The following is a 24,294-nucleotide window of genomic DNA, read 5'->3' as shown; positions in this document are numbered from 1 at the left end:
AGGAGTCGTCTTTTCGGCAATGGCACTGGATTCTTCGATTTCAATTTTTTCGTCGTTGTGTTCGAGCGTCCATTTCAACTTTTCTATGCATTTTGCTTGACATCACCAGCGTGAGGAAGCTGGTTTTCGGAATCTCATTAACTGCAAGTGTGAACAGTGATTTATACGGTTCATGCATTACTTGAAATAGCTGAGGGGTATTTAAGTTTTTTTGTCTTCTAACTGATTTTAAAGTTCGGATACTACATTGGCACTCGGGCTAAAGTACCTATCGCGAATTTTCCCTTCCCTTATTAATTCATCGTACATGTTACGGCGACACTCTCGCGTAGCCTTAGCATTCTGCACTTCCTTTTTTTTCCCACGCTCCCTTCGTATGCATAGTGTGCAAAGTCATACACTCATACTTCACCAACACTGAAGTTTAGACATCTCCAACAGGTTTTTCAAGGGTTTAACGGGCATAGTTCATCTCTTTCTGAAACCAGAAAGGCGCAGGTTAAATCCTCTCTTCAGTCATGAGAAGAGCGTCATCTTCTCTTCTTTCACATCTCACCCGATGCAGAACCAATTCAGTTTTCTGCAGAGATTTCATCTCAGACGCCACTCCGTTACCCCTCACGGAGAACCCATTACCCTTCTCTCCTTCCCATCTCAAATCCTGTAAAAGAACCCGTGGATTGTTGCTCTTTAAGAACAAAAAGTATCAATTTCAGAATCACCCGTCTCGAAATCTTGATACCCTTGTTGAGCAGTCACCTCATCTGTCCTCCAGACAGAGAAAAATCAAAGAGAAAAATGAAATTGAAGAAGAATTTGAATCTGCAACGACAACTGAAGAGATTCTCAGAGCTTTCAAAGATATGGAATCGGTTTTCAGTGAGAACGAGCTTGGGCTGGCATGTCTGAAAGTAGGCCTTAAGCTCGACCAAGAAGGTACGGACCCTGAGAAGTCTCTAGATTTCGCTAATAGAGCCTTAAAGATATTAGACCGCGATAATAAAGTTTCTTTATCAGTCGCAATGACTTTACATTTGATGGGTTCTGCTAGTTATAAATTGAAGAAATTTAACGATAGCTTAGGGTATCTAAATAGAGCTAATAGGATACTGGGGAGATTGGAGGAAGAGGGATATGATGCTAGTGATATCAGACCTGTTCTTCATGCTGTTCAGCTTGATTTAGCAAACACAAAGACAGCAATGGGTCGAAGGGAGGAGGCTCTGGGTAATCTTAGAAAGTGTTTGGAATTAAAAGAGATGGCTCTGGAGGCGGATAGTAGAGAATTGGGTATTGCTAATAGGGACTTGGCAGAGGCCTATGTGGCAGTTTTGAATTTCAAAGAGGCTTTGCCTTTTTGTTTGAAGGCATTGGAAATACACAAGGCTCAATTGGGCAACAACTCAGTTGAGGTTGCACACGATAGACGTCTTCTTGGTGTTATTTATTGTGGCTTGGAAGAGCATGAGAAGGCATTAGAGCAGAATGAACTCTCACAGAAGGTCTTAAAGAATTGGGGCCTAAGTTCTGATCTGTTGCGTGCAGAGATTGATGCTGCCAATATGCAAATTGCCTTGGGAAAGTATGATGAGGCAATTAACACTTTAAAGGGTGTTGTTCAGCAGACAGATAAGGAGAGTGAAAACCGAGCCCTTGTGTTTATTTCAATGGCAAAAGCCTTGTGTAATCAGGAGAAGTTTGCTGATTCAAAGAGGTGTCTAGAGATATCCTGTGGTATTCTTGATAAAAAAGAAACCGTATCACCCATAGAAGTTGCTGAAGCTTACATGGAAATATCTATGTTGTATGAGACAATGAATGACTTTGAAATTGCAATCTCACTATTAAAGAGATGTCTGGCCATACTTGAGAAACTCCCACAAGAACAGCATTCAGAAGGGAGTGTTTCTGCACGGATAGGTTGGCTACTACTGTTGACAGGTAAGGTTCCACAGGCAATTCCATACTTGGAGAGTGCAGCAGAAAGGTTGAAGGAGAGTTTTGGGCCAAAACATTTTGGAGTGGGATATATCTATAACAATTTGGGAGCAGTCTACTTAGAGCTGGACAGACCTCAGTCTGCTGCCCAGATGTTTGCAGTTGCCAAGGACATTATGGATGTATCACTTGGTCCGCATCATGCAGATTCAATTGAAGCATGCCAGAATCTTTCAAAAGCTTATGCAGCCATGGGGAGGTAAGAATGCTTTCTAGTTTTAAACTGCCCTTTCTATGTATTGTGCTATTTTTCTTTCGTGTGTTGGTGAATACTAATGCAATTTATGTTATTTTGACATGCTTTTTGAATTGCCAATCCAGTCTGTGATTGGTCTGCGTAGTTAGATAAGGATATCTAATGGTGGGTAGGGGTCTTAAACTTTCAGATCTGGTGGTGGGCTTTATAGGAGCTTGTATATAACAAGCTTAATAAGGGACTTTTTCAGTTATTGATATTCTCTGCAGTGGATTTGTTCATACTGCAAAATATCTACATGTTTTCCTTGTCCATGTCCCTATCTTTCTGTATATTGCTGTCTCTTCACTTCTTCAGTTGATTAGCTTATTCCAAAGATTCTGTTAAGGAATAAAACCTATTCAAGGACCTCACTTAACAGCTTAAGATTTTAGGTTGAATGGTTCTTTGACATGGTATCAGAGCCACTTTGACCAAGTGGTCTAGTGTTCGATTCTCCTCACCCCCATTATAATTAATTAAGTTTCAGCACATGCTTTTCTTGTCCATGTCCCTATCTTTCTGTATATTGCTGTCTCTTCACTTCTTCAGTTGATTAGCGTATTCCAAAGATTCTGTTAGAGAATAAAACCTATTCAAGGACCTCACTTAACAGCTTAAGCTTTTAGGTTGAATGGTTCTTTGACATGGTATCAGAGCCACTTTGACCAAGTGGTCTAGTGTTCGATTCTCATCACCCCCATTATAATTAATTAAGTTTCAGCACATGCTTCAAGCCCAATGGGCTTTCGTGTGAGGGGGCATGTTAGAGAATAAAACCTATTCAAGGACCTCACTTAACAGCTTAAGCTTTTAGGTTACTTGAAAGAAGAAGAAGAAAAACTGTTTACTATATTAGAGAAGTAATACAGGTTCAAAGAAGAAAGAGAGAGAGAGAGAGAGAGAGAGAGAGGGGGTTCTTCGGTGGTTAATGATCTGCCGCCCCATACACTTCTTTATTTATAGCTTTAGGTTCCTTACAAAATTTAGAAACAAAACAAAAATTAGAAACAATAAGGCCAGCTGGCCCAACTTAAAAGAATTAGAAACTTCTAATAAAAGAAAATAGAAACTACTAATAAAAGAAATTAGAAACTACTAATAAAAGAAATTAGAAACAACTAGGTGTGGGTATGAAACTACACACACTAGAGCCTGAGTTACCCACACTCGTGGCTAACCAACTATTTCTTCACTCCCCCTCAAGTTGGGAGTAGATATTTGTCATGCCAACTTGCGTAGATCTGTCTCCAATTTGCTTTTTGTGATTGCTTTGGTGAAGAGATCAGCTAACTGTATGTCTGAGGCAATGCAAGGAAGGCATACTTCTTGAGATGCGACTCTCGGATAAAATGTCTGTCAACCTCAATATGCTTAGTCTTGTCATGCTGTATTGGGTTGTGGACAATATTAATTGTAGCTTGATTATCACAATATATCATCAAAGGCTTCTCATAATCAACCTCCAACTCATTAAGCATGGATGTTAGGAACCTGCCTAACTCAGGGCTCTTCGAGGGAGCCAACCTTCTGAATTCGTTGGAAGGAGAGAGAGAGAGAGATTAATGCCGAAAGAATTCCTGTCTTATTTCTCTTTGTGTTTCACTACTTATACTGTTTACAATCTTTGATTTCTTTCTGTTATAGCTGTTGCAAGTGGACAATTAGTTGTGTTGACGTGGCCTCCTCTTGTAAAACTGATTAAGTGCTTTTTGTTGGTCTGTTCCAGTAGTCTTTACAATCCCCCCCTCCTTTAGAGCGACCTTGCCCCCAAGGTCTAATGTGGGAAGATTTGATTGCATATCTAAGTAGGATTCCCAGGTTGCATCCTCTTCTGGGAGTTTAGACCAAACAACTAATGCTTCTGGATGACTCTTCCACCCCGACGCACCCATCTGAAATCAATGATGCGGGTTGGCTCAGTTTGCACCTTGTCCTTCATCTGAAAATGTGGGAAGGGTCGCACTTGTAATGACTCCTGGCTTCGGCCCTTTCTTCAGTAAGGAGATATGGAATACCGGGTGCAGTTTTGATGTTGCCGGAAGGTCCAGCTTGTAGGCCACTGACCCTATTCTCTCAAGGATTTTAAATGGTCCAAAATAGCGTGAGCTGAGTTTGTTCCACTGTTGGCTTGCAACTGAAATCTGTCTGAAAGGTTGTAATTTGAGAAACACCCAATCATCGACTTCATATTGGACATTCTTGTGATGTTTATCATAGGTGTGCTTCATCCATTGCTGTGCCTGTAAGAGATGATGTCTCAGTTCTTTAACACCTCATCTCGTTGCGTCAGCTGTTCTTCTAAGGCCACTACTGTGGTGGTCCCTTTTTCATAAGGAAGTAGAGGGGGAGGGTCCCGACCATATAGAGCTCTGAAGGGTGTCATCCCAACGGTGCTATGGAAAGTGGTGTTGGACCACCATTCAGCCCAGTGGATCCACTTCACCCATTGTCTTGGTCGATCTCCCGCGAAGCATCTCAGATGTGTTTTGAGACTCTTGTTAACCGCCTCTGTATGTCCATCAGATTGGGGGTGGTAGCTAGTTGACTTGAAGAGTTTAGCCCCGTGCAGGCGAAAAAGCTCAGCCCAGAAATGGCTCATAAAAATAGGGTCCCTGTCTGATATAATTGAGTTGGGGAGCCCGTGTAGGCGCACAATTTCCCGGAGGAACAATTCAGCAACTGTGACTGCTGTAAATGGGTGGATAGAGGTAGGAAATGACTATATTTCGTCAATCTATCCACTACCACAAGGATAACTGTTTTGCCGGCAGAAATGGGCAATCCTGTGATGAAATCCATTGATATATCATCCCAGACTTGGGTTGGTATTGGGAGTGGTTGCAAGAGGCCTGCTGGTGTTGTAGTGGCCGACTTGTTTTGTTGGCATACTGCACACCCGGCTATGAAGTTCTAGATAGATGGACGCATGCCTTTCCAATGGAATTGTGTGGCGATGCGTTTTTGTGTTCGTAGGATGCTGGAGTGGCCACCTGTGAGTGAGGCATGGAATAATTCCAGGAGTTTCCTGAGATGAGCAGAATCTGCCGGAATTTTCGTGCGTCCCTTGAAGAAGAGTAGATCATTCTTAATGGTGTACCTGGGGTGCAGTGAGGGATTTGCCAATACTTGGGCCTTCAACTGCTGTAACTCCCTATGGGATTGGGCTTCTTTTCGAAGTAGATCTAGGAGTGGAGAAGTTGAGGAAGATACTAGTAACTAAAATGATTGTGGGTGCCGTGAGAGGGCGTCAGCCACCTGATTAGCAGCCCCTGCTTTGTACTCAATTATGTAGTTGTACCCTGGTAGCTTGGATATCCATTGTTGTTGTTCTGGGGATAGGACTGATTGATCCAATAAGAACTTCAAACTTTGATGGTCGATCTGAATTATGAACTGTCTACCGAGCACGTAGGATCGCCAACGTTGGACTACTAAGGCCACTGCTATTAATTCTCGTTCATAAACTGATTTGGCCCACTTTTGTGATGTTAAGGCCTTGCTGAAAAAGGCTAGTGGTCACTCCTCTTGCATGAGAACAACCCCAACACCTTGACTGGAGGCATCACATTCAATGATGAAGTCTTTTTGAAATCAAGCAATGCTAATGTTGGAGGGCTCACAACTACTTCTCTCAACTGCTCAAAAGCTTGTTGGGCCTGGGTTGACTAGTGAAAAGCATCTTGTTTCAGCAATTAGGTCAACAGGGTAGCTATTAGGCCGTAGTTTTTGATGAAGTGGCAGTAGTACCTAGTCAAGCCCAAGAAGGCCCTCAACTCTTTCACACTTTTGCGTTGCGGCCAGCCCATTATATTGGAGATTTTATCTGGGTCGGCTGCTACAGTTCCGTTCTCTACAACATGTCCCAAGTAGTGAACTTGGTTTTGTCCAAAGGAGCACTTGGACTCTTTAGCGAACAACTGGTGGGCCTCAAGTGTTGCAAGGGTGACCTGTAGATGATTCAGATGCTTCTCCCAATTGGGGCTATAGACCAATATGTCATCAAAGAAAACAAGGATGAACTTACGTAAATATGGTCGGAATATGTCGTTCATTAATGCTTGAAATGTGGCTAGAGCATTGGTCAGCCCAAATGGCATGACCAGGAACTCATAGTGGACATCATTGTGTTCTGAAAGCTGTTTTGTGAACATCCTCCCTATGTACCCTTATTTGATGATACCTAGCTCGTAAATCTAATTTTGAGAATATGGTGGCCTGACTGAGTTCATCAAGCAGCTCATCAATGACCGGTATTGGAAATCAGTCTTTAATGGTGATATTGTTAAGGGCTTTGTAATCAATACAAAATTGCCACGTCCCATCCTTCTTTTTGACTAATAATACTGGTGAAGAGAATGGGCTGTGACTGGGCTGTATTATCCCTTGCTTAAGCATATCTTGAACTTGCTTCCCGATTTCAAATTTTTGAAAGTAAGGGTATCGGTAAGGTCTTACATTGGTTGGGGCAGCTCTTGGCATGAGGGGGATGCGGTGGTCATGCTCCAAACGTGGTGGAAGTTCTTGGGGTTCTTCGAACACGCTGCCATATTGCTGAAGGAGTTGTTGTAGGCGGCTTTGGAAGTCTCTAGGCCCATTTGGGCTGGGCTGCTGTTAGCTAAATATAGGCTGGTCCAATTTGAGTCCATGTGCATGAATATGGGCTGATCCCGATCTCCCATTTTCTTTGTTAATGTTGCAAGATTGATGGGCCTTGGACCCTTGCATGTTTGCCCTTGTAGATGGATTATAGAGTTCCCTGATGTGAAGTCCATGGTGAGACGGGCCCAGTCACAGATCACGGGCCCTAGGTGTCTTAACCATTGAATGCCTAGCACCACGTCCACTCCACTGAGATGAAGAGGATATAGGTCCACCACAAACTGGTGACCCTGAACTTTTAGTGGTAAGCCCATGCAAATGCTATTGCAGGATAGGCTATTGCCATTGGCCACATGAACCGTAAAAGCCGTTGTTGGTTGAACCAGGAGTCCCATTTTATCCACCAAGACTTGAGTTATGAAGTCAAGGGAGCTGCCACTGTCTATGAGGATCGACACTTGGCGTCCCTGGATTAGCCCTGCAACTCATTATTTGAGGGGACGCAAGTCCCGTAAGGGCTTGTAAAGATATTTCAGGTGTGCCATTGGGTTGTATTTCCCACCCTGGGTTAGATTCCCCGTAACCGGTGAGGTCGTCTTCCTCTTTGGCATCTGTTTGGAGGAGAAATGCTTGTTGTTTCTTGCACCGATGGCCCGATCCGAATTTCTCTTCGCAGTTGTAACAAAGTCCTTTGTCTTTGCGGGCTTGCATCTCTGCCCAGGACAGCCGTTTGAAAGGAACCAATGGGCCTGGGCCCAATATTCCTTCCTCCTTGTCTGGTGCTGTCGTCTTGGTTCCTGGACCCCATGGCCGTTGCACCTTTCTTGCTCGAGCGAACTTATCCTCATACAATCTTGCTAGCGTTGCCGCATTTATGACCGAAGTGGGCTGCATCGCCTTCACTTCCAGTCGCAGTTCTTCTTTCAGGCCGTCGACGAAGCTTCCCACCAACGCCTTCTTCGTCCACCCTTGGACTCTCACGACCAGCTTTTTGAACTCCGTCTGGTAATCATTAACTGATCCCACCTGCCATAGCTTTGCCAAACTCTCATCATGATCTTCGAACCCAGACGATCCAAAATGGATAGTCATGGCATCAGTGAAGTCTGCCCAAGTTTGACGAGGGTGCCCCCGTCGGTACCATTGAAACCAGAGGATAGCTTCCCCTTCAAGATGCGTAGAAGCTAGAGCTACCCTGTCTTGCCCATGTGTCTCATGGTAATCGAAGTACCGTCGGCTCTGAGAATCCAGGGAGTTGGGTCGCCACCTGAGAAGATGGGGAAATCGATTTTGGCTGCTTTCGTTGCCGCCGGCCTTGTTTTGCGGTTGTTTTCATTGCTGCGCTCTTCTTGGCTTCCTCTGTTGTTGTTCGTTGCCACCTGCTTCAGCCGATTGAGGAGAGCAGTGAAACCTTCATTCATTTCTTTGAGATCTGAAGACATTCGATGGATCTCTACCTCCATCTGATCCACTCGGGTGTCTACTGACGTGTTTCTTGTGTTGGTCATGCTAGCTCTGTTACCAACTTGTTAGGAACTTGCCTAACTCAGGGCTCTTCGAGGGATCCAACCTCCTAAGTTCATTGGAAGGAGAGAGAGAGAGAGAGAGAGACAGAGAGAGATTAATGCCGAAAGAATTCCTATCTTATTTCTCTTTGTGCTTCACTACTTATACTGTTTACAATCTTTGATTTCTTTCTGTTATAGCTGTTGCAAGTGGACGATTAGTTGTGCTGACGTGGCCTCCTCTTGTAAAACTGATTAATTGCTTTCTGTTGGTCTGTTCCAGTAGTCTTTACAAAGGATCTCAGCCATAACACTTCTGCAACACCATTGGCTATGGATCTGTATTCTGCTTCTGCACTGGAGCGAGCAACAACATTTTGTTTCTTGCTTCTCTAGGAAACAAGATTTCCCCCCACAAATGCACAATATCCAGAGGTGGACCTCCTATCGTCAACACATCCAGCCCAATCCGCATCTGTATACACTTCTATTTTCATATGACCATTATTCTTGAAGAGTATACCTCTCCCTGGACATCTCTTTAAGTAGGCAAGGATCCTTTCTACTGCAAGGAGATGGGTGGTCCTAGGAGAATGCATGTATTGATTGACAACACTAATGGCATAAGAAATATCTGGTCGGATTAGATAGAGATAAAGAAGTTTCCCAACCAGCCTTTGATACATAGCCCTGTCCTCAAAGAGTTCTCCACTTTTTGCACTTATCTTATGGTTAAGTTCAATGGGAGTATCAGTAGGTTTCACTCCTAACTTGCTAGTTTCTTCCAATAAGTCTAGAACATACTTCCTTTGGGAGATGAAAATGCCATGCTTAGATCAAACTACCTCAATTCCTAGGAAATAGTGTAACTTTCCTAGGTCTTTCACTTCAAATTGCTTATGAAAGTGTTGTTTAAGGGTTTCAATTTCACTAGTGTCACTTCCTGTTATCACAATGTCATCAACATAGACTACAAGTAGAGTTAGGAAATGGCCTGTCTTCTTAAAGAAGAGAGTGTGATCTGACTGAGCCTGTATGTATCCGAATTTGTCCAAAGCCAGTCTAAACCTATCAAACCAAGTTCTCAGGGATTGTTTCATCTCGTACAAGGCCTTCTTCAAAAGGCAAACTTTCTTTCCTGCTTCTGTACTATAAAAAATAGGAAGTAACTCCATGTATACTTCCTCTTGCAAGTCTCAGTTGAGGAAGGCATTCTTAACATCCAGCTAAAATAGTGGCCATGAGAAGTTCGCAGCAATGGATAGAAGAACTCTGATAGTGTTCATTTTTGCAACAGGTGCAAAGGTTTCTGTATAGTCTATGCCATAAGTTTGTATGAATCCCTTTGCAACCAATCTGGCCTTATACCTCTCTACAGTACCATCAGCATTACATTTCACAGTAAACACCCATTTGCATCCAACAAGTTTCTTCCCTTCAGGTTGGTTAACTAGTTCCCATGTGTTGTTCTTGACAAGAGCATCCATCTCTACTTGCATTGCTTCCTTCCATTTAGGTATCAAAAGAGCTTCTTGCACTTTTCTGGGTATAGGAGTAGTAGAAATAGATGCCAAGTAAGATCTGTAGGATTCTGAGAGACAATTATAGGAAAGGAACTTGGAGATGCAATGGGCAGTGGATGAGGTGCAACGACGCTTCCCTTTATGAATAGTAGTTGGAAGATCAAGGTCATTTGTCGGTGAAGGCTGAACATCTGTAACAGTGGAATCAACAGTGGGAGCAGTAGTAGTGTTTGGATCTGGAGTTGTAGAAGATGTTGGAATTGGACTGGATTGTTGTTGAGTACGAGAATCAACCTGCCTTCACCACTTTCTGTGATACACTCTCAACTCCTTGCATTTTTGACAACCTTCTTCGCAACTCCCCCCTCAGTAACCGGGACGGGTAAAGGAATTCTTGGAGTTGAAACTAAAATCCCTTCCTCACTATTCTCCCCCTGAGGAGAAGCCTTATGATAGTAGGGCATATTCTCAAAGAAGGTGACATCCATGGACACAAAGCACTTCCTTGAAACTGGCTTATAACAACAATATCCCTTTTGATTTTGTGCATACCCAAGGAAAATACACTTAGTGGCTTTGGGATCAAACTTGGAGCGGTGAGGTCCAAGGATTTGAACAAAACAAGTACACCCAAAAGTTTTGAGGGGAATAGTGAATAGGTCCTTATCTGGATATAGAAAACTGAACGAGGTTTGCATGTTTAGGATCTGTGAAGGAACCCTGTTAATCAAGTATATGGCTGTACGGATTGCATCTCCCCAGAAGTGTATGGGAACATTGGAGTTGAGCATGATGCTTTTGGCTACCTCTAAAATATGCCTGTTTTTTCTCTCAGCAACCCCGTTTTGCTGAGGTATGTAAGGACAAATGCTCTGATGAATGATCCCATGATCAAGGAGATAGGATGCCAAGGGTTTTGCAAGTATTCCTTGGCATTATCAGATCTAAGAATCTTGATCTTGGTTTCAAATTGAGTTAGGATCATGTAATGGAAAGCTTGGGTCAGAGAAGGGACCTCATCTCGAGAGTGCATAAGATAGACCCATGAAAAACGGGTATAGTCATCAACAAATAATAAGAAATATCTGTACCCCCCCATGGTGGGAGTATGGTAGGGCCCCCAAACATCGGTATGCACAATCTCAAAAGGAATGTTGCTTCTTTTGTTACTTAAAGGATAAGATGATCTACTATGTTTTGCAAGTTCACAACTTTCACATTTTAACCTAGACACTTATACTGACTCAAACAAGTTTGGAAAAAGACTCTTTAAAGACCAAAAAGATAAATGACCTAAGCGGTTGTTCCAAAGCATAATCTTACTACAAGACTGAGAAACAAACAATTTCCCTGCTTCACTCTGCTCCCCCCTATGAATGTTCCAGTAGGTAGACTCCATTCATCTCACGGCCAATGCCAATCACCTTCTTCGTTTCTAGATCCTGAAAAATACACCGATTAGGGAAAAAGGTTACTGGACAGTTTTGATTTTTAGTAATACTACTAATTGAAAGTAAGTTAGCAATAAGCTTGGGAACATGCAAAACTGAGGATAGGATGATGGTATCTGATAATTTGATGTCTCCCTTGCCAGAAATTAGTACAAGAGAGCCATTAGCAATATAAACTTTGTTTCTCCCAGAGGATAAACAATAGGTACTAAAAAGAGTAGATATGTTGGTCATATGATCTGAAGCACCTAAATCTATTACCTAGGAAGGTCTAGTATTACCTAGGACAAAAGCATGGCAAGCAGTAGTTCTTGTACCTGTATGAGCAAGGGCTGAAGTAGGCTGTTGAGCTGATGTAGGCTGAGCTGAATCACTAAATTCATTTTCTAGCTAGGTTAGAGTAGCTCAGACTACAACTACGGTATCTAGAGGAGTGCCTCTTGTGCCTGATGAAGTTGTACTATCAGTGTTGACAGCCATATTAGCATTCCCTTTCTTATTTCTGAGCTTTGCTGGAATTAGATGAGGATGCAACTTCCAATAGGTGTCCTTAGTATGTTTAGGTTTCTTGCAGTGTTCACATACTAAGTCCTTCTTAGCCTCCATCTTCTCCTTATCCCCCCCAGATTTAGGTCTAACTGCTGCCAAGGCTGATTCGGGGGGCTGTTGCTACAACATAACCTTTCTCCTAGTTTCTTCACTATGCACTAGGGAATAGGCTTGTGATAAAGTCACACTATCTCTTGTCAACAACTGTTGTCTTACATTGTAATATTCAGAATTCAGACCAGCTAGGAACTCAAAAACTCTGTTAGTTTCAACCTGCTTTCTATATGTTTGTGCATCTTTCTGACTCTTCCACTCAATTGTTTCAAGATGGTCAATTTCATGCCACAGGGATTTTAAGGTTGAAAAGTAAATAGAGACATGCTTCTCTCCTTGCCTCAGATTTTTAACCTCACATTTTAGCTCATAAACCCTAGCAACATTAAGGGGTTGAGAGTAGGTTTCCTTCATAACATCCCATATTTCTTTAGCTGTTTTGGCCCACAAGTAGTTTCGGTTGATGTGTGACTGCATAGAGTTGCACAACCATGTCATCACCAAAAAATTCTATTGGACCCACCTAGCATAAGTAGGGTCCTCCTTGGAGGGTTCCTTCACATCCCCTAGCAAGAAGTTCAATTTTCCTCTACCCCCAATAGCCATCATGGCTGATTGGGCCCATTCCAAGTAGTTTGATCTATCAAACTTAACAGTTGTAATCTGAAATGTGTTTTCAGTCATGTTACCTGAACCACCAGTCCCAAAAACACCTTTCCCTAGGTTCTTGTACTCCATTCTAAGTTAAGAAGAGGCTTTAAACTACTGTGACAAGAAAAACTGTTTTTCAAGGCTGATAACAGCCGACCTAGGACAATGATTTTGCAGTTAGATAACAGTCAACTACTGTCCCGGGATTGATATCAGTCTTGGACTGATTGGTATCAGCCCTGAGATTTTCTATCCATACCTCTCTGAATGAATAACAAAGTCCTTTTGAGTATCAATCTTAAGAAAAGGTACTTACTTTATGAAGAAAAATGCCCAAAAAACTGATTGCTACCTTCAGTCTTCAAACTTGATCAATCGATTATTGTCAGCACCTTGAATCTTGATTAAAGAACCAAGAAAAAGCTGATCGGCACCTCCAATCTTGATCAAGAATCGATCTTGATCACTCAATTCCTGCCTGATTCTTCCTGATTACAAGAAGCTCTCTCCAATCTTAGGACAGCTGCTAAAGCCTTCTTGCAACCTCCAAGAATCAGCCGAAGTAAGGATCTTTTTGAACTTTCAGCCCTAAACAATTCTCATGTTGTTGGCTGAATTAAATCCACACGAGAAACCCTAGATCGAAGGTTCTGATACCAACTTGAAAGAAGAAGAAGAACTGTTTACTGTATTAAAGAAGTAATACAGGTCCGAAGAGAAGAAAAGAGAGAGAGAGAGAGAGAGAGAGAGAGGAGAAAAGAAAGAAGGGGCTCGGTGGTTAATGATCTGCCACCCCATACACTTCTTTATTTATAGCTTTAGGTTCCTTACAAGAATAGGAAATAAACAAAAATTAGAAACAATAAAGCTAGCCGGCCCAACTTAAAAGAATTGGAAACTTCTAATAAAAGAAAATAGAAACTACTAATAAAAGAAATTAGAAACAAATAGGTGTGGGTATGAAACCACAAACTAGAGCCTGAGTGTGGGTATGGAACCCCACACTAGTGGCTAACCAACTATTTCTTCAAGGTTGAATGGTTCTTTGACAGATTCAATTCAAATGGTTGCCTTGTCTTACTCTATCAGCTCCACATGGATGTCAACTGATTGTGTTTGGTATGGGTTGGGTCAATTGACCTGTAAATAAAACAGGTTAAATTCCCAGCTGCCCTGATTGCATCCACCCAATTACTAACTTGGAGTCTCCCTCTATCTCAATTTGCTGTAGCCCCAATTGTTTGGCCAGTTTTACACCTTGATGTAGTGCCAAGATTTCCGCTCTTAAGGAATCTCCAACTCCTATTGGACCTGAAAACAAAGCCATTATCTTGCCTTCATTATCTCTGAAAACACCTCCTATGCTAGATGGGCCTGGATTACCTAGAGCTTCCATCAAAGTTCAATTTCCCCCTTTGTTGTGCCAGTGGGGACCAAACTTCTTGTATCATAGCTTTGGAAGTAGTAGTAGATGCCACAATACCCCAACTTCTATAGATGTCTTCAACTGAGAAATCCTTAAAAAGATCACAGGATTTCAACCAATGGATAACCTTAGTAGTTATTCCTTCCACAACCTCTTCCTTGGATGTACGCCTGCCTTTAAAGATCCTATTGTTTCTTTCCTCCCACACTGACCACAATATAGTAGCTCTAGTGGCTCTCCACATAATCCTTCCACGAACCGTTGGTTGCCTATAAAAAGTTGGACCAAAGAGGTTTGCCACGCTTGAGGAGGGAGTTCACCTGCAGCCAAAGAGAGAAGAGAACCAAGACCAAATAAAGAACACAAAGGGACATGAGATTAGTAAATGTGAAATTGTCTCACCAGAACCCAAATAGAGGCAACAAACATGGGGAGAGAGGCACATATTTGGCCTCTTTTTCTGCAATAAATCCAAGGTGTTGATTTTTTGGAGTACCACTTCCCAACAAAAGGCCTGAATTTTAGGGGGTACAGGGCTACCCCACACCTCCTTTGAAGGAAAGTTCCCTACAAGGTTAGAGGTATGAAGAAAAATGTTATAGGAAGAAGAGCAATTGAAAAAACCAGAAGGGGAAGGTTTCCATTTTTTTTTTTTTTTGATGAATGGGAAGGTTTCCAAATTCTGCTATCTCTACAGGACTGATCAAGAAAGACTTCCCCTAACTGAGTGATCAAATCATCAACCATCCCCATTTCAGAATCCCTTAGACCTCTTCTCAAGCCCAAATCCCAGGAGTTATCAACAAACACTGAAGAGATCACTTTTCTTTTGTTTTCAGACAAGGAGTAAATAGAAGGAAATCTATCTCTAAGGGAGTTTTCACCAACCCAAACATCTTCCCAAAACAAGACTTTATTTCCAGTGCAAACATCATATTTGAAATAAGGAAGCATAAGAGGCAAAATACTTTGAATAGCTTTCCAAGGAGAACACTGAGAAGCCCTAGGGTCGAGTCCTGCATCCCAACCGTTATCTTCCAATCCATGAATACTAACAATCACTCTAGGCCAAAGTCTGTCCTGTTCCATCGGTAGTCTCCAAATCCATTTCCCCAGCAAAGCCATGTTTCTTAATCTTATATTTCCTAACCCAAGGCTCCCATCATCCCTACTCCTAGAAACCACCTCCCACTTCACTAAGTGATCCTTCTTAGTATCCCCTGGTTCCCACAAGAAATCCCTCATTACTTCTCTAACTGGTTAGCTACTTTCATTGGTACTCTAAAGGTAGACAGGAAATAAACTGGTAGGTTGGTTAAGGTTGACTTGATTAAGGTTATCCCCCTAAAGAGATGTAATTCCTCTTCCAATTTGCTAACCTCTTGGAGAATATTTCAATTACAGGGTACCAAAAACTCTCAACCATTGAGACGGGATGAGATAAAAATGAAAATACTAATAAAAACTGAATAAATAAAAATAGTATGGTAAACAAAGATAAAAACTCATCTGGAGGGCGTTGGTTTTGATGGATTTATGTGGAGTCATTCAGTGAAGAGATGAAGAATGTTGGGTTGGAAAATGAGGAAGATCAGGGTGTGGCATTGAATGAGAGAGATGCTGGTTTCTCATTAAAGGTAGACATGAGTCTGAGTGGAATAAGTGAGAAGATGATTTGACTGATAATAATATTTGTAATCAATAGAATATGTTTTCTGATGATCTATTGATTAATGAGATTAGTCAAGATGTGGTTGATGATTATGCTGAAGTTTAGGAGGTGAAGTGGTTGATGAAGTGGAAGTGGGTAAAGTGGGTGTTGATTTGGGTCGAAAGAGGGGGGTAAATGTGGGTGAGAAGGAGCTTGTTTCAGTGGTACCAAAGTAGTCTAGAGTTTCAAGTAAAACCTACATTGTGCATGTTACTAAAATACTGAGGGCCTACCAGCAACTTCAAAAGGATTTACAAAAGAAAAGGGGTTAAGTTCAGAAATCTTAATTGTGTTGACCCTGTTGGGGAGAATCAGGATTTGCAAGGTCAAGGTGTTGATGGGAAAAAGAATCTATCATTGTCTCCTCCTATGGGGGAATCTGGGAAAAGTGCTACTTTTATGGAGGAGGAGAGTGGTTGCAAAGGACAGGTGGGGGAGGTTGGGGGCAAGGTGGTGCTGATAGGGGAGGGATGGAGAAAGGTAGTATAAACTTGAAAGAAATTGTTGACAGAGAGGTGGAGTTTGGGTTGTTCTTTTTGAGAGGGGAGTCTTTTACAAGAAGAATTTTTGAAGAACTTAAGAGAAGGGAGGACTTATGGAATCTTCTGCAGGGGAAAGGGGGGAATTTGGAATGATGAAGGAGGGCAAGATGATATGTTTGACAGGGAAGATTGAATGTGCTTTTGGTGGAGCTTCTGGGGGTGGTGTCCAGTGCTTGTAAGGAGGGTTTTCTGCCTTTTATGTTTTGTTGGTTGTTTCTCAAGATATTACTGTTGTAGTTTCTTTGTAGGGTACTATCATAGCACCTGTTAAGCGGTTGTACTCAGTTTTCTCTTTTCTTTAATAAAATTGTGCTTTTACCTTTCAGAAAAAAGGAGGTTAATTTTGGAGTCAATGATAATATATGTCTGTGAAAGCCGGGATTGTTGTATCTAGCTGTAGCCTTGATAGAGAGGAATCTGATAATTTGGAAGGCTTTACGAAAAATATTAAATAAACTGAAAGTCCAGATCAATTTGTATATTGTAGAATAGCCTTTACAAGGCCAATAGCTGATGATGATGTTCATTAGGGACGGAGTGGTGAACAAGAAGGGGAGCAAAATGTAAATGTTCAGGAAACATCTACGAAAGAAGTAATGAAGGTGCATGTGGATGAGATAGCTCATTAAGAGGTCTATTGATATTAGTAAGATCATTGATAAGAATATTCATGTAGGGAGCTTTGGGTTTCTTATGTTTAGGAGCAAGGTTCAAAGTATCGATATGATACGCCCCATATCAGGCATATCGTGTCATATTGGAAGGGTTCTGATACACCTATTTAAAGGTGTTTTTAGGAACCCTTTTGTTTTATTTATTAAATGATATAAAAATATTTATAAAAATGAAATTTTGAAAAACAAATTGCATGGTTTAAGCATTGATACACCTTCTGATACACCCTTGCTGATACACAAAGGTGTATCAATACTTTGAACCATGTTTAGGAGTGGAGGAAGTTTCTAAGATGCTATTCTTGAGCTTGAGGAAAAAGAAAACTCTAAGGGAAGGAAGCAGTTGTAGGGAGGGCCGGAGGGGAAGGTCATGAGGGTGAAGTAGAAGGGGGTGTGGGTAAGGGAAGGGTGGGTTAGTCCATAGGTTTTCAGGGATTAATTTAAATGATGGAGGTGGTAGTGAAGTGGGATAGAAGGGGAGGTATTGGGTTGGGTTGCTGGAGAGATTGCCAAGGGTGAAAGAGGAGGTCAGAGTACCCAGGGTTTGAAGTTTGTTGCTATCAAATGTTGCATGGACTCTCCTAAATGGATGATATGTTGTGCTGGACATGCATTTGAGTCTGGAACTCCACAGATTCTCGAGGGCACTTCTGCATAAAATTTCTTTTTTTTTTGTTTTATGGTTATAAATAAAAAAGAAAATTTTTTATTAAAGAATTCAAAGTTACAAGCTAGGTGACAAGATATCTCCCAAAACAAAGAAGGAAAAACTCTCTATCAGGACCCAGAAGGCCAGAACCATAAAAAAAAAGAAAAAGAAAAAAAAAGAAAAACTCCCCCTTCATCTTCATATGGTCATACCAAATCTGGCCCTAACATCATCCTTTCACTACTCAGATCTCCACATTAGAACGTTCCGTATCAAACATCAATTGTGGAAGGAAGACAATTTCCGAAAGGTCTTTATAGCAAGTAAATGCATTGATTCAAGGATGAGGATCCAAGGTTGATATTAAGTGTGTTCAAATTTGGTTATCAAACTCAAAACTGAACCGAACTAAACCGAATAAGCCAATTCAGTTTGGTTACTTTGGTTTTTGGTTTGGTTTGGGAAAAAATCAACCTAACTGAACCGAAAACTGAATTAACCAAAATAAATACATATATTTATATTTTATTATAAACATTAATATTAATACTAATATTACTATTTATATTAATAATATATAATATGTATTTTAATTACAAATGTTGATATATTTTAATAATAATAATAATTATTAATATAAATATAACATACATTTATATTTTAACTAACCAAATTAACTGATTTAACACTGAACCGAACTGGACCGATTTGAATTTGGTCTGGTTCAGTTTGGTTCATGAAAATTGACTAACTGAAATGTCGGTTAGGTTCTATTTATGAACCAAACTGACCGAACACCCCTAATTGATAATATTAGATTGGTGTTTAAATTTGAAAAAGCATATGATGGAGTTTTCTTGAAGAAGTCTTGCATATCATGGGTGTTTGAGAAAAGCAGAGGGGTTTGGTGTTTTCTTGTGTTTTATCAGTTTCATTTTCTATTATGGTAAATGGTTCTTTGTTGTAAACCTTTTGGCATCTACAGGTATACATCAAAGTGATTGTCTTTCTCCTTTATTGTTCATATTGATGGCTGAACTGAAGTTCTTAGTAGAATCAAGGTTCAAAATTCAATACGTATTGGGCTGTATCGGCCGATACGTATCGTATTGAGGGATTCACAATACGCCCCTACAGTGGGTGTTTCAGGTCAGACCATGGTTCAGGGGGTAGATGGGCCTTAAACCGACCCCTTTGAACCAGATTGAAAAAAACTAAAAAAAATGGAGAAGCGAGCCTTGATACAGGATGATACGCCCCTACTGGCGTATCAACCTGTATCGAAAATTTGAACCTTGAGTGGAATTATAAAATTAGAGGATTTAGTAGGGGTGTAAGTTTTTTTTGGAAAAAGGTAACGTAATATTTATTTATTCAAAAGCAGCACATACAAGCTGAGATCAGTCCCAGAAAGGTAGACTGATCAATACAGCAATTACATACTCCACCAAGACCTAGAACGGAAAACAACAGACAAATTACAATTTCTAAACTCCTTAGAAACTGACACCCAAGTGATTAACTTGCCCACAGCCTTCTGGATTAAATCTTCTGGACTTAAGGCCTTATTACAGAAAAGCCTACTATTCCTCTCAGACCAGATGGACCATAAGACAGCACTAGGAATAGTCTTCCACACTATCTTCCTTTTCTTGTTAAGACCTTTGATGTTCCAGCAACACAAAAGCTCTTTTACCGATCTTGGCATAGTCCATCTTAGGTTCATGGAGCTGAAAAAGTGGTTCCACAGATGAGAAGAGCAGTGAATGCACAGATGGTCAGTAGTTTCAGAATTGTTCCCACATAGACTGCACGAAAGGTCCAACAGATGAATGCCCCTTCTCACAAGATTAGCTCTAGACAGACATTTATTCAGAACCATAGTCTAGACCAGGAAGTTGGATTTAGATGGGGTAATAGGATTCCACACCTGAGAACATGGGAAATCAGTGGCACCCTTTCTACAAAGTTTGGAAGCCAAAGAATTGACAGAGAAAACACCATCTGGATTCCACTTCCAATACCACTTATCTTCTGAGCAGAAATCAACCATTTGAGTCTGAAGAATAGTCAACATATTCATTATCTCTTCAATCTCCTAGTCGAACAGATTCCTTCTAAAGGTAGGGGACCAAATAACTGAATCTCAAGACAAGCTGCAACACTCAGCAACAGAAGCCTCTTGGTTAGATGCACACTGAAAAAGTAGAGGAAAAGATTCAGCAAGAGAACCAAAGCACCAAGGATCCTTCCAAAACTTGGTTTGCAGGAAACCAAGGATCCTTCTGTAAGTAAGTTTCACCAACTTACGGGGTATTTTGTTCGGAAGGTGATCATGAAATTTCATAATGAGTTTGCAGGGTATACTAAATTTCTGCATGGAGATGGGTCTATTCTGAGACCTTATTGGTTAATTCTAACAAGATTATCATTAATCAATGTTTGAAACAAGGGGTGGTTAGATTGTATGAAGTCCAATTTTCATCAACCATTGTTGGATGGGCCAAATACATTGGATGCTAGCTGCCAGAATGTAACAGTAGCCTGATGGAGTTTGGAAATTAGAAAGCTCATCCTCATTTTATGAGGGGTGTTAAATATGCAGTAAGAAATGTTTTTTTATATGTATAATAAGAAATGATTTTTTATATGTATAATTTTTTATTGTTTATATGAAGCTTGGCTCACTATCAAGCTCAAGCCTAGGTGAGCTTGACTATATGAGCTTTTGAGTCAAGCTGAATTCTAGCTTGATCCTGAACTAGAGCCTTATGCTTTTATGCATAGCTGAGCTCAAATAGTCTAATATTCAGCTTGGCTCAACTTGTATCCACCCCTACTCATCAGGTTGCTATAAGTACTATACAACACGAGTATCAGTAGTGCAAGGGAGAGGACACAAAGGCTGTGGAGGTTTGAAAAATCAGGAGAGTTTACTGTTCAATCTTTCTAGAGCAGGCAGCAGCTTGATAAGGGAGGAAAATTCTGATTTTCCTAGTGAAAATATTGATCAGAAATGTTCCTTCTAAGTTGGCTTTCTTTGTTTGGTCAGCTCTATTGAACAAGATTTTGACTAGAGACAATTATCAAAAAAAAAAAAAAACAAGAAAACAAAAGATTTTGACTAGAGACAACCTAGTCAGAAGGGATTTAGAAGTGGTGGATGCGGGATATGTGTGAGAAGAGAGGAAACCACTAATCATCTTTTATTACATTGTGATTTTGTCTATTGGATTTGGGATTAAATGTTGGATATCTTTGGTGTTAAGATGTGTTTCCCTGCAATGTAAGAGCTTTTTGGGTGCTTGGTTATTTGAGGGGGCAAGGCTGGAAAGGTGGCATAGGTCATTTATTTCAGCAGCTCTGTTCTGGGCAATGTGGAGTGAAATAAAGGCTACAATATTTGAGGGAAGGCAGAATTAAGTGGAGGTGGTTCTCAAAATGGTGTTGGGCATGGTTTTTTCATCGTTGGCAAATCACTCTTTGTTTGTTCAGAAATAGACATACTCATACTTTTTTTATTGGAATTTTGTTTTTGTAAAGCTATAGAAAGTTATCCTTGTACAGATCCTCGTTGTACAGGGGTTAGCTTTGTACTTTTTGAATATTTTTAATGAAATAAAAAAAGCATTGGATGCTAGGTGGTGGAAGGTATGTTCAGCTGGTAAATTTTATCTAATGTCCTTTTAGAATACAATGATCAGGAATCAAGTGGAGCATTTTCCTTTAAGAGGGGTATGAGGTAACCTGGTTCCTAATAGGGTTGAAGCATTTGCATAGTTGTTCCTCTTAGACTTCCAGATGACTAGCCTGTGCTTCATGTATAGAAATTTCAAAGAGGATGCTTGCCATCTCTTCATTCTGAGGTTGCTAAATTCGTTTGGGATTTCTTCTTTTAACTTTCAAGTATTCAAAGGTTTCAGCCTGATCTTTCAAATGAGATTTTTTGAGGTGACATGCATTTCCAGGAAGGAGAAGGGTTAAAATCTTATGAAGTGTTATTCTATTCGTGGTATGCTGGGATATTTGGAAATAAAGAAACCATTGTGTATTTGACTGAAAGTCTCAACAAATAAGAAATTTGGTGGCTGGCATCTGCTGAATGATAGTAGAGTTGGTTTTGGCTAACAATGATTTTGAAGATTTTCTATAGGGTCTTTTGGGGCTAGTCTATGGGAGACATCTAACATCATTTTATCTAAAAGTTAGTTGTTCAGTTATTGGTTATGTATTTTCTTTTATACCATTTTTGTGGTGAAATCTCCTCACCTGTTCTTGTAACTATTTTCTAGTTTGATTAATTTCTTTTGTTACTATACAGAAAATATGGTATCTGCATAAAAAGCACTTCGCATGTATTATATAAAAGCACTTGTGCAGTGGCAGTGTAATAGTTGCATACACCCTAACCAGAGCCTAACCTTAACGTGATTATACTCATACCAAACCCATCCATCCTAATAGGGGCAGGGTGTGGCAAATTTACCTGATTAACATGTCCCCATTGATATCCTAAGTGCTCCTCTTCTTGTTGTTAATATTGTAGTAATGAAATGAAATATTTGATTACCAAAAAAAAAAGGAATATTCTGAACTTCCTTAACATGACCGAGGAAATCATTCTGTTTGTTTGATAGACGTCTTCAACATTATAGTAACGTTTGGTGATTTCGTGTTGACAAGAAACGTTTTAATTAGAGAAGATTGTAAAGCTAACATCATCCTCTTCAACCTGTTCTTGAAGGTTCACATATTGTGGCAATAACATTTTAAGGAAGCCCAAGTAATTTTCTTTTCATATGCTAATTATGAATGCTTACCTTCCAGTATCAGTCTCAGACTACTAGACTGCAATTTTTAGGAATGGTTCTTCAGTTTTGGTATTCTGGTGGACTTTGTCAACAACTTGTGCGGAAACATATATCTATCTATCTATATATATATATATATATATATATATATATACGCCCATATAAACACTGTGTAAATACATGTATAGTGGCATGAAATGAAGTTAACTGACTTGTTTTAGTTATTGTGTTTTTTATTAATATTGGGACAAGTTTTTTGATCAATTATCTCATGGCCTTGGTTGGAGCAGCTATGCCCTTGCAATGGAATTCCAGCAGCGAGTAATTGATGCATGGGAAAGCCATGGACCAAGTGCAAGAGATGAATATAGAGAAGCTCACCGACTCCTAGAACAATTAAAGAACAAGGCTCGTGGTTCACCATCAACTGAGGTCCTTACAAAGGCTTTACCACTGCCTCAAACTAGTGAACTTGCGTCCAGCAGAGGCATGAAACCTGAGGTCTGTGGGAATTGACCAAGAATATTTTTTGTATACTTACAGAAGCTTCTTTTTTTTTTTTTTTTTTTTTGAAATCTGGTGTTTGCATTGGCTCCCCATGGTTTTCAGACTGGAAAGTGGTAAGTACGTGATAGTTCACTAGGAATTTTCCTGCCAACTGACATCAATGGCTTCTGAGAGGAGTTATTAATTGCTTATTCAGGAAATTTGTATACTTTTAACTGGTCAGCTTATATATCTACTTGATTTGTATTTTTGCTAATCATTCTTATATAATCCTTTGTGAACCTTATAGAATATTTTAATTTCTTTATTCCTTTCTAGCGATGTTAAAGCAAGATGTAAGGACTCCCGAGTCCTTAGTCTTAGAGTTTAATGTGTGACATTTTGCAATTGCCCCTTCACTGCTTATTGCATGGAATTGTTGTCTATCTGTGCTGAAAGTGTGAAACAATAGGTAAATGATATGGCTCTATATTTCTCCAGTATTGGCATTGGCATTGCAAGCCTAGTCCTAGGTTTATGTTGGAGAACAGTGATGAAGAAGATATGGTGGATGGATGTAGTCTCAAGGTGGATACCTCATTTTTCTTTTGGATCCAATTATCCAAGTGGTCCACAAAAAGGCAACTAGTTAGTCTTTATGGAAAATTGAATCCGATTGGTATCTTGATGTTGTAATAGTTCCTGATCATCTAATGAAAGTGATTGGTTTTCCAGATTAATTTAGATGTAGAAGAATAATGGATTCCCTGGGCCTAAACCAGCCACTCGGTTAGCTAGTCTGCTAAATAGGAACAGGGAAGCGGGGATCAGGGACTGTCAGAGATACGACCAAGAGGGAAACCTGAAGTCGGACAACCAGGTCGACCCAAGACTGCTTTCTCTATTTTGCCCCCTCACCCCTGTAGTCTGTGTAGTCGGGGATCTTCCCTTTATACAGTCTCACCTTACTTTGTTTAGAGCTGCAATCGGATTTACTAGAATCGGATAACCTAGATCCAAATTTGATTAGTTAATATTTGGGTTCGGATCAAATCTTGTCCATTGTGTTTTACCTCAGATTCGGGTTGTCCCATTAACAAATTAAATTAAAATGATCAAAATATAATATTATGAATTATATCAACTAAAATGAATGATATTATACATGAACAGAATGAATGAAAAATAACTTTTCTGAGATTGAATCAATGAATTTCTAGTGCTTATTTGGGAGTGCTTAAAAATAAGTGTTCATTCGAAATAACTACTTATTTAGGCTAGGACCACACCATTAAAAGCATTTATTGGTGTTTGGAAAATAAGCCTGGAATAGTTGTTTATTTTAAAAACAAGGGTTTAATTTTTAAGCCCTAAATTTCAGCTTTTCTTAAGTGCTTATACATATTCAATTTTTTTTTTCAAAATTA

At 40.2% G+C, this 24,294-nt stretch overlaps 1 protein-coding gene across 1 annotated transcript; it reads left to right on the top strand.

The window, feature by feature from the left end:
* The first annotated feature begins 368 nt into the window (after positions 1 to 368).
* On the top strand, positions 369 to 23,144 carry LOC104610037 (Tetratricopeptide repeat (TPR)-like superfamily protein). Its single transcript, XM_010276491.3, has 2 exons — positions 369 to 2,197; positions 22,672 to 23,144. Exons 1-2 carry the CDS (start codon positions 519 to 521, stop codon positions 22,895 to 22,897), a joined length of 1,905 nt encoding a protein of 634 aa, XP_010274793.1. The 5' UTR covers positions 369 to 518; the 3' UTR covers positions 22,898 to 23,144.
* Positions 23,145 to 24,294: the final 1,150 nt, after the last annotated feature.

Source organism: Nelumbo nucifera, chromosome 1 (genome assembly GCF_055504915.1).
Source record: "Nelumbo nucifera cultivar China Antique chromosome 1, China Antique-T2T, whole genome shotgun sequence".
NCBI lineage: Eukaryota > Viridiplantae > Streptophyta > Magnoliopsida > Proteales > Nelumbonaceae > Nelumbo > Nelumbo nucifera.
This window is presented reverse-complemented; position numbering and strand designations above follow the sequence as displayed.

Coding starts and splice junctions, on each gene's coding strand:
- LOC104610037 (XM_010276491.3), top strand. CDS start 519: ATGAGAAGAGCGTCATCTTCTCTTCTTTCACATCTCACCCGATGCAGA. Junction 2,198..22,671: donor GCTTATGCAGCCATGGGGAG/GTAAGAATGCTT, acceptor TGGTTGGAGCAG/CTATGCCCTTGCAATGGAAT.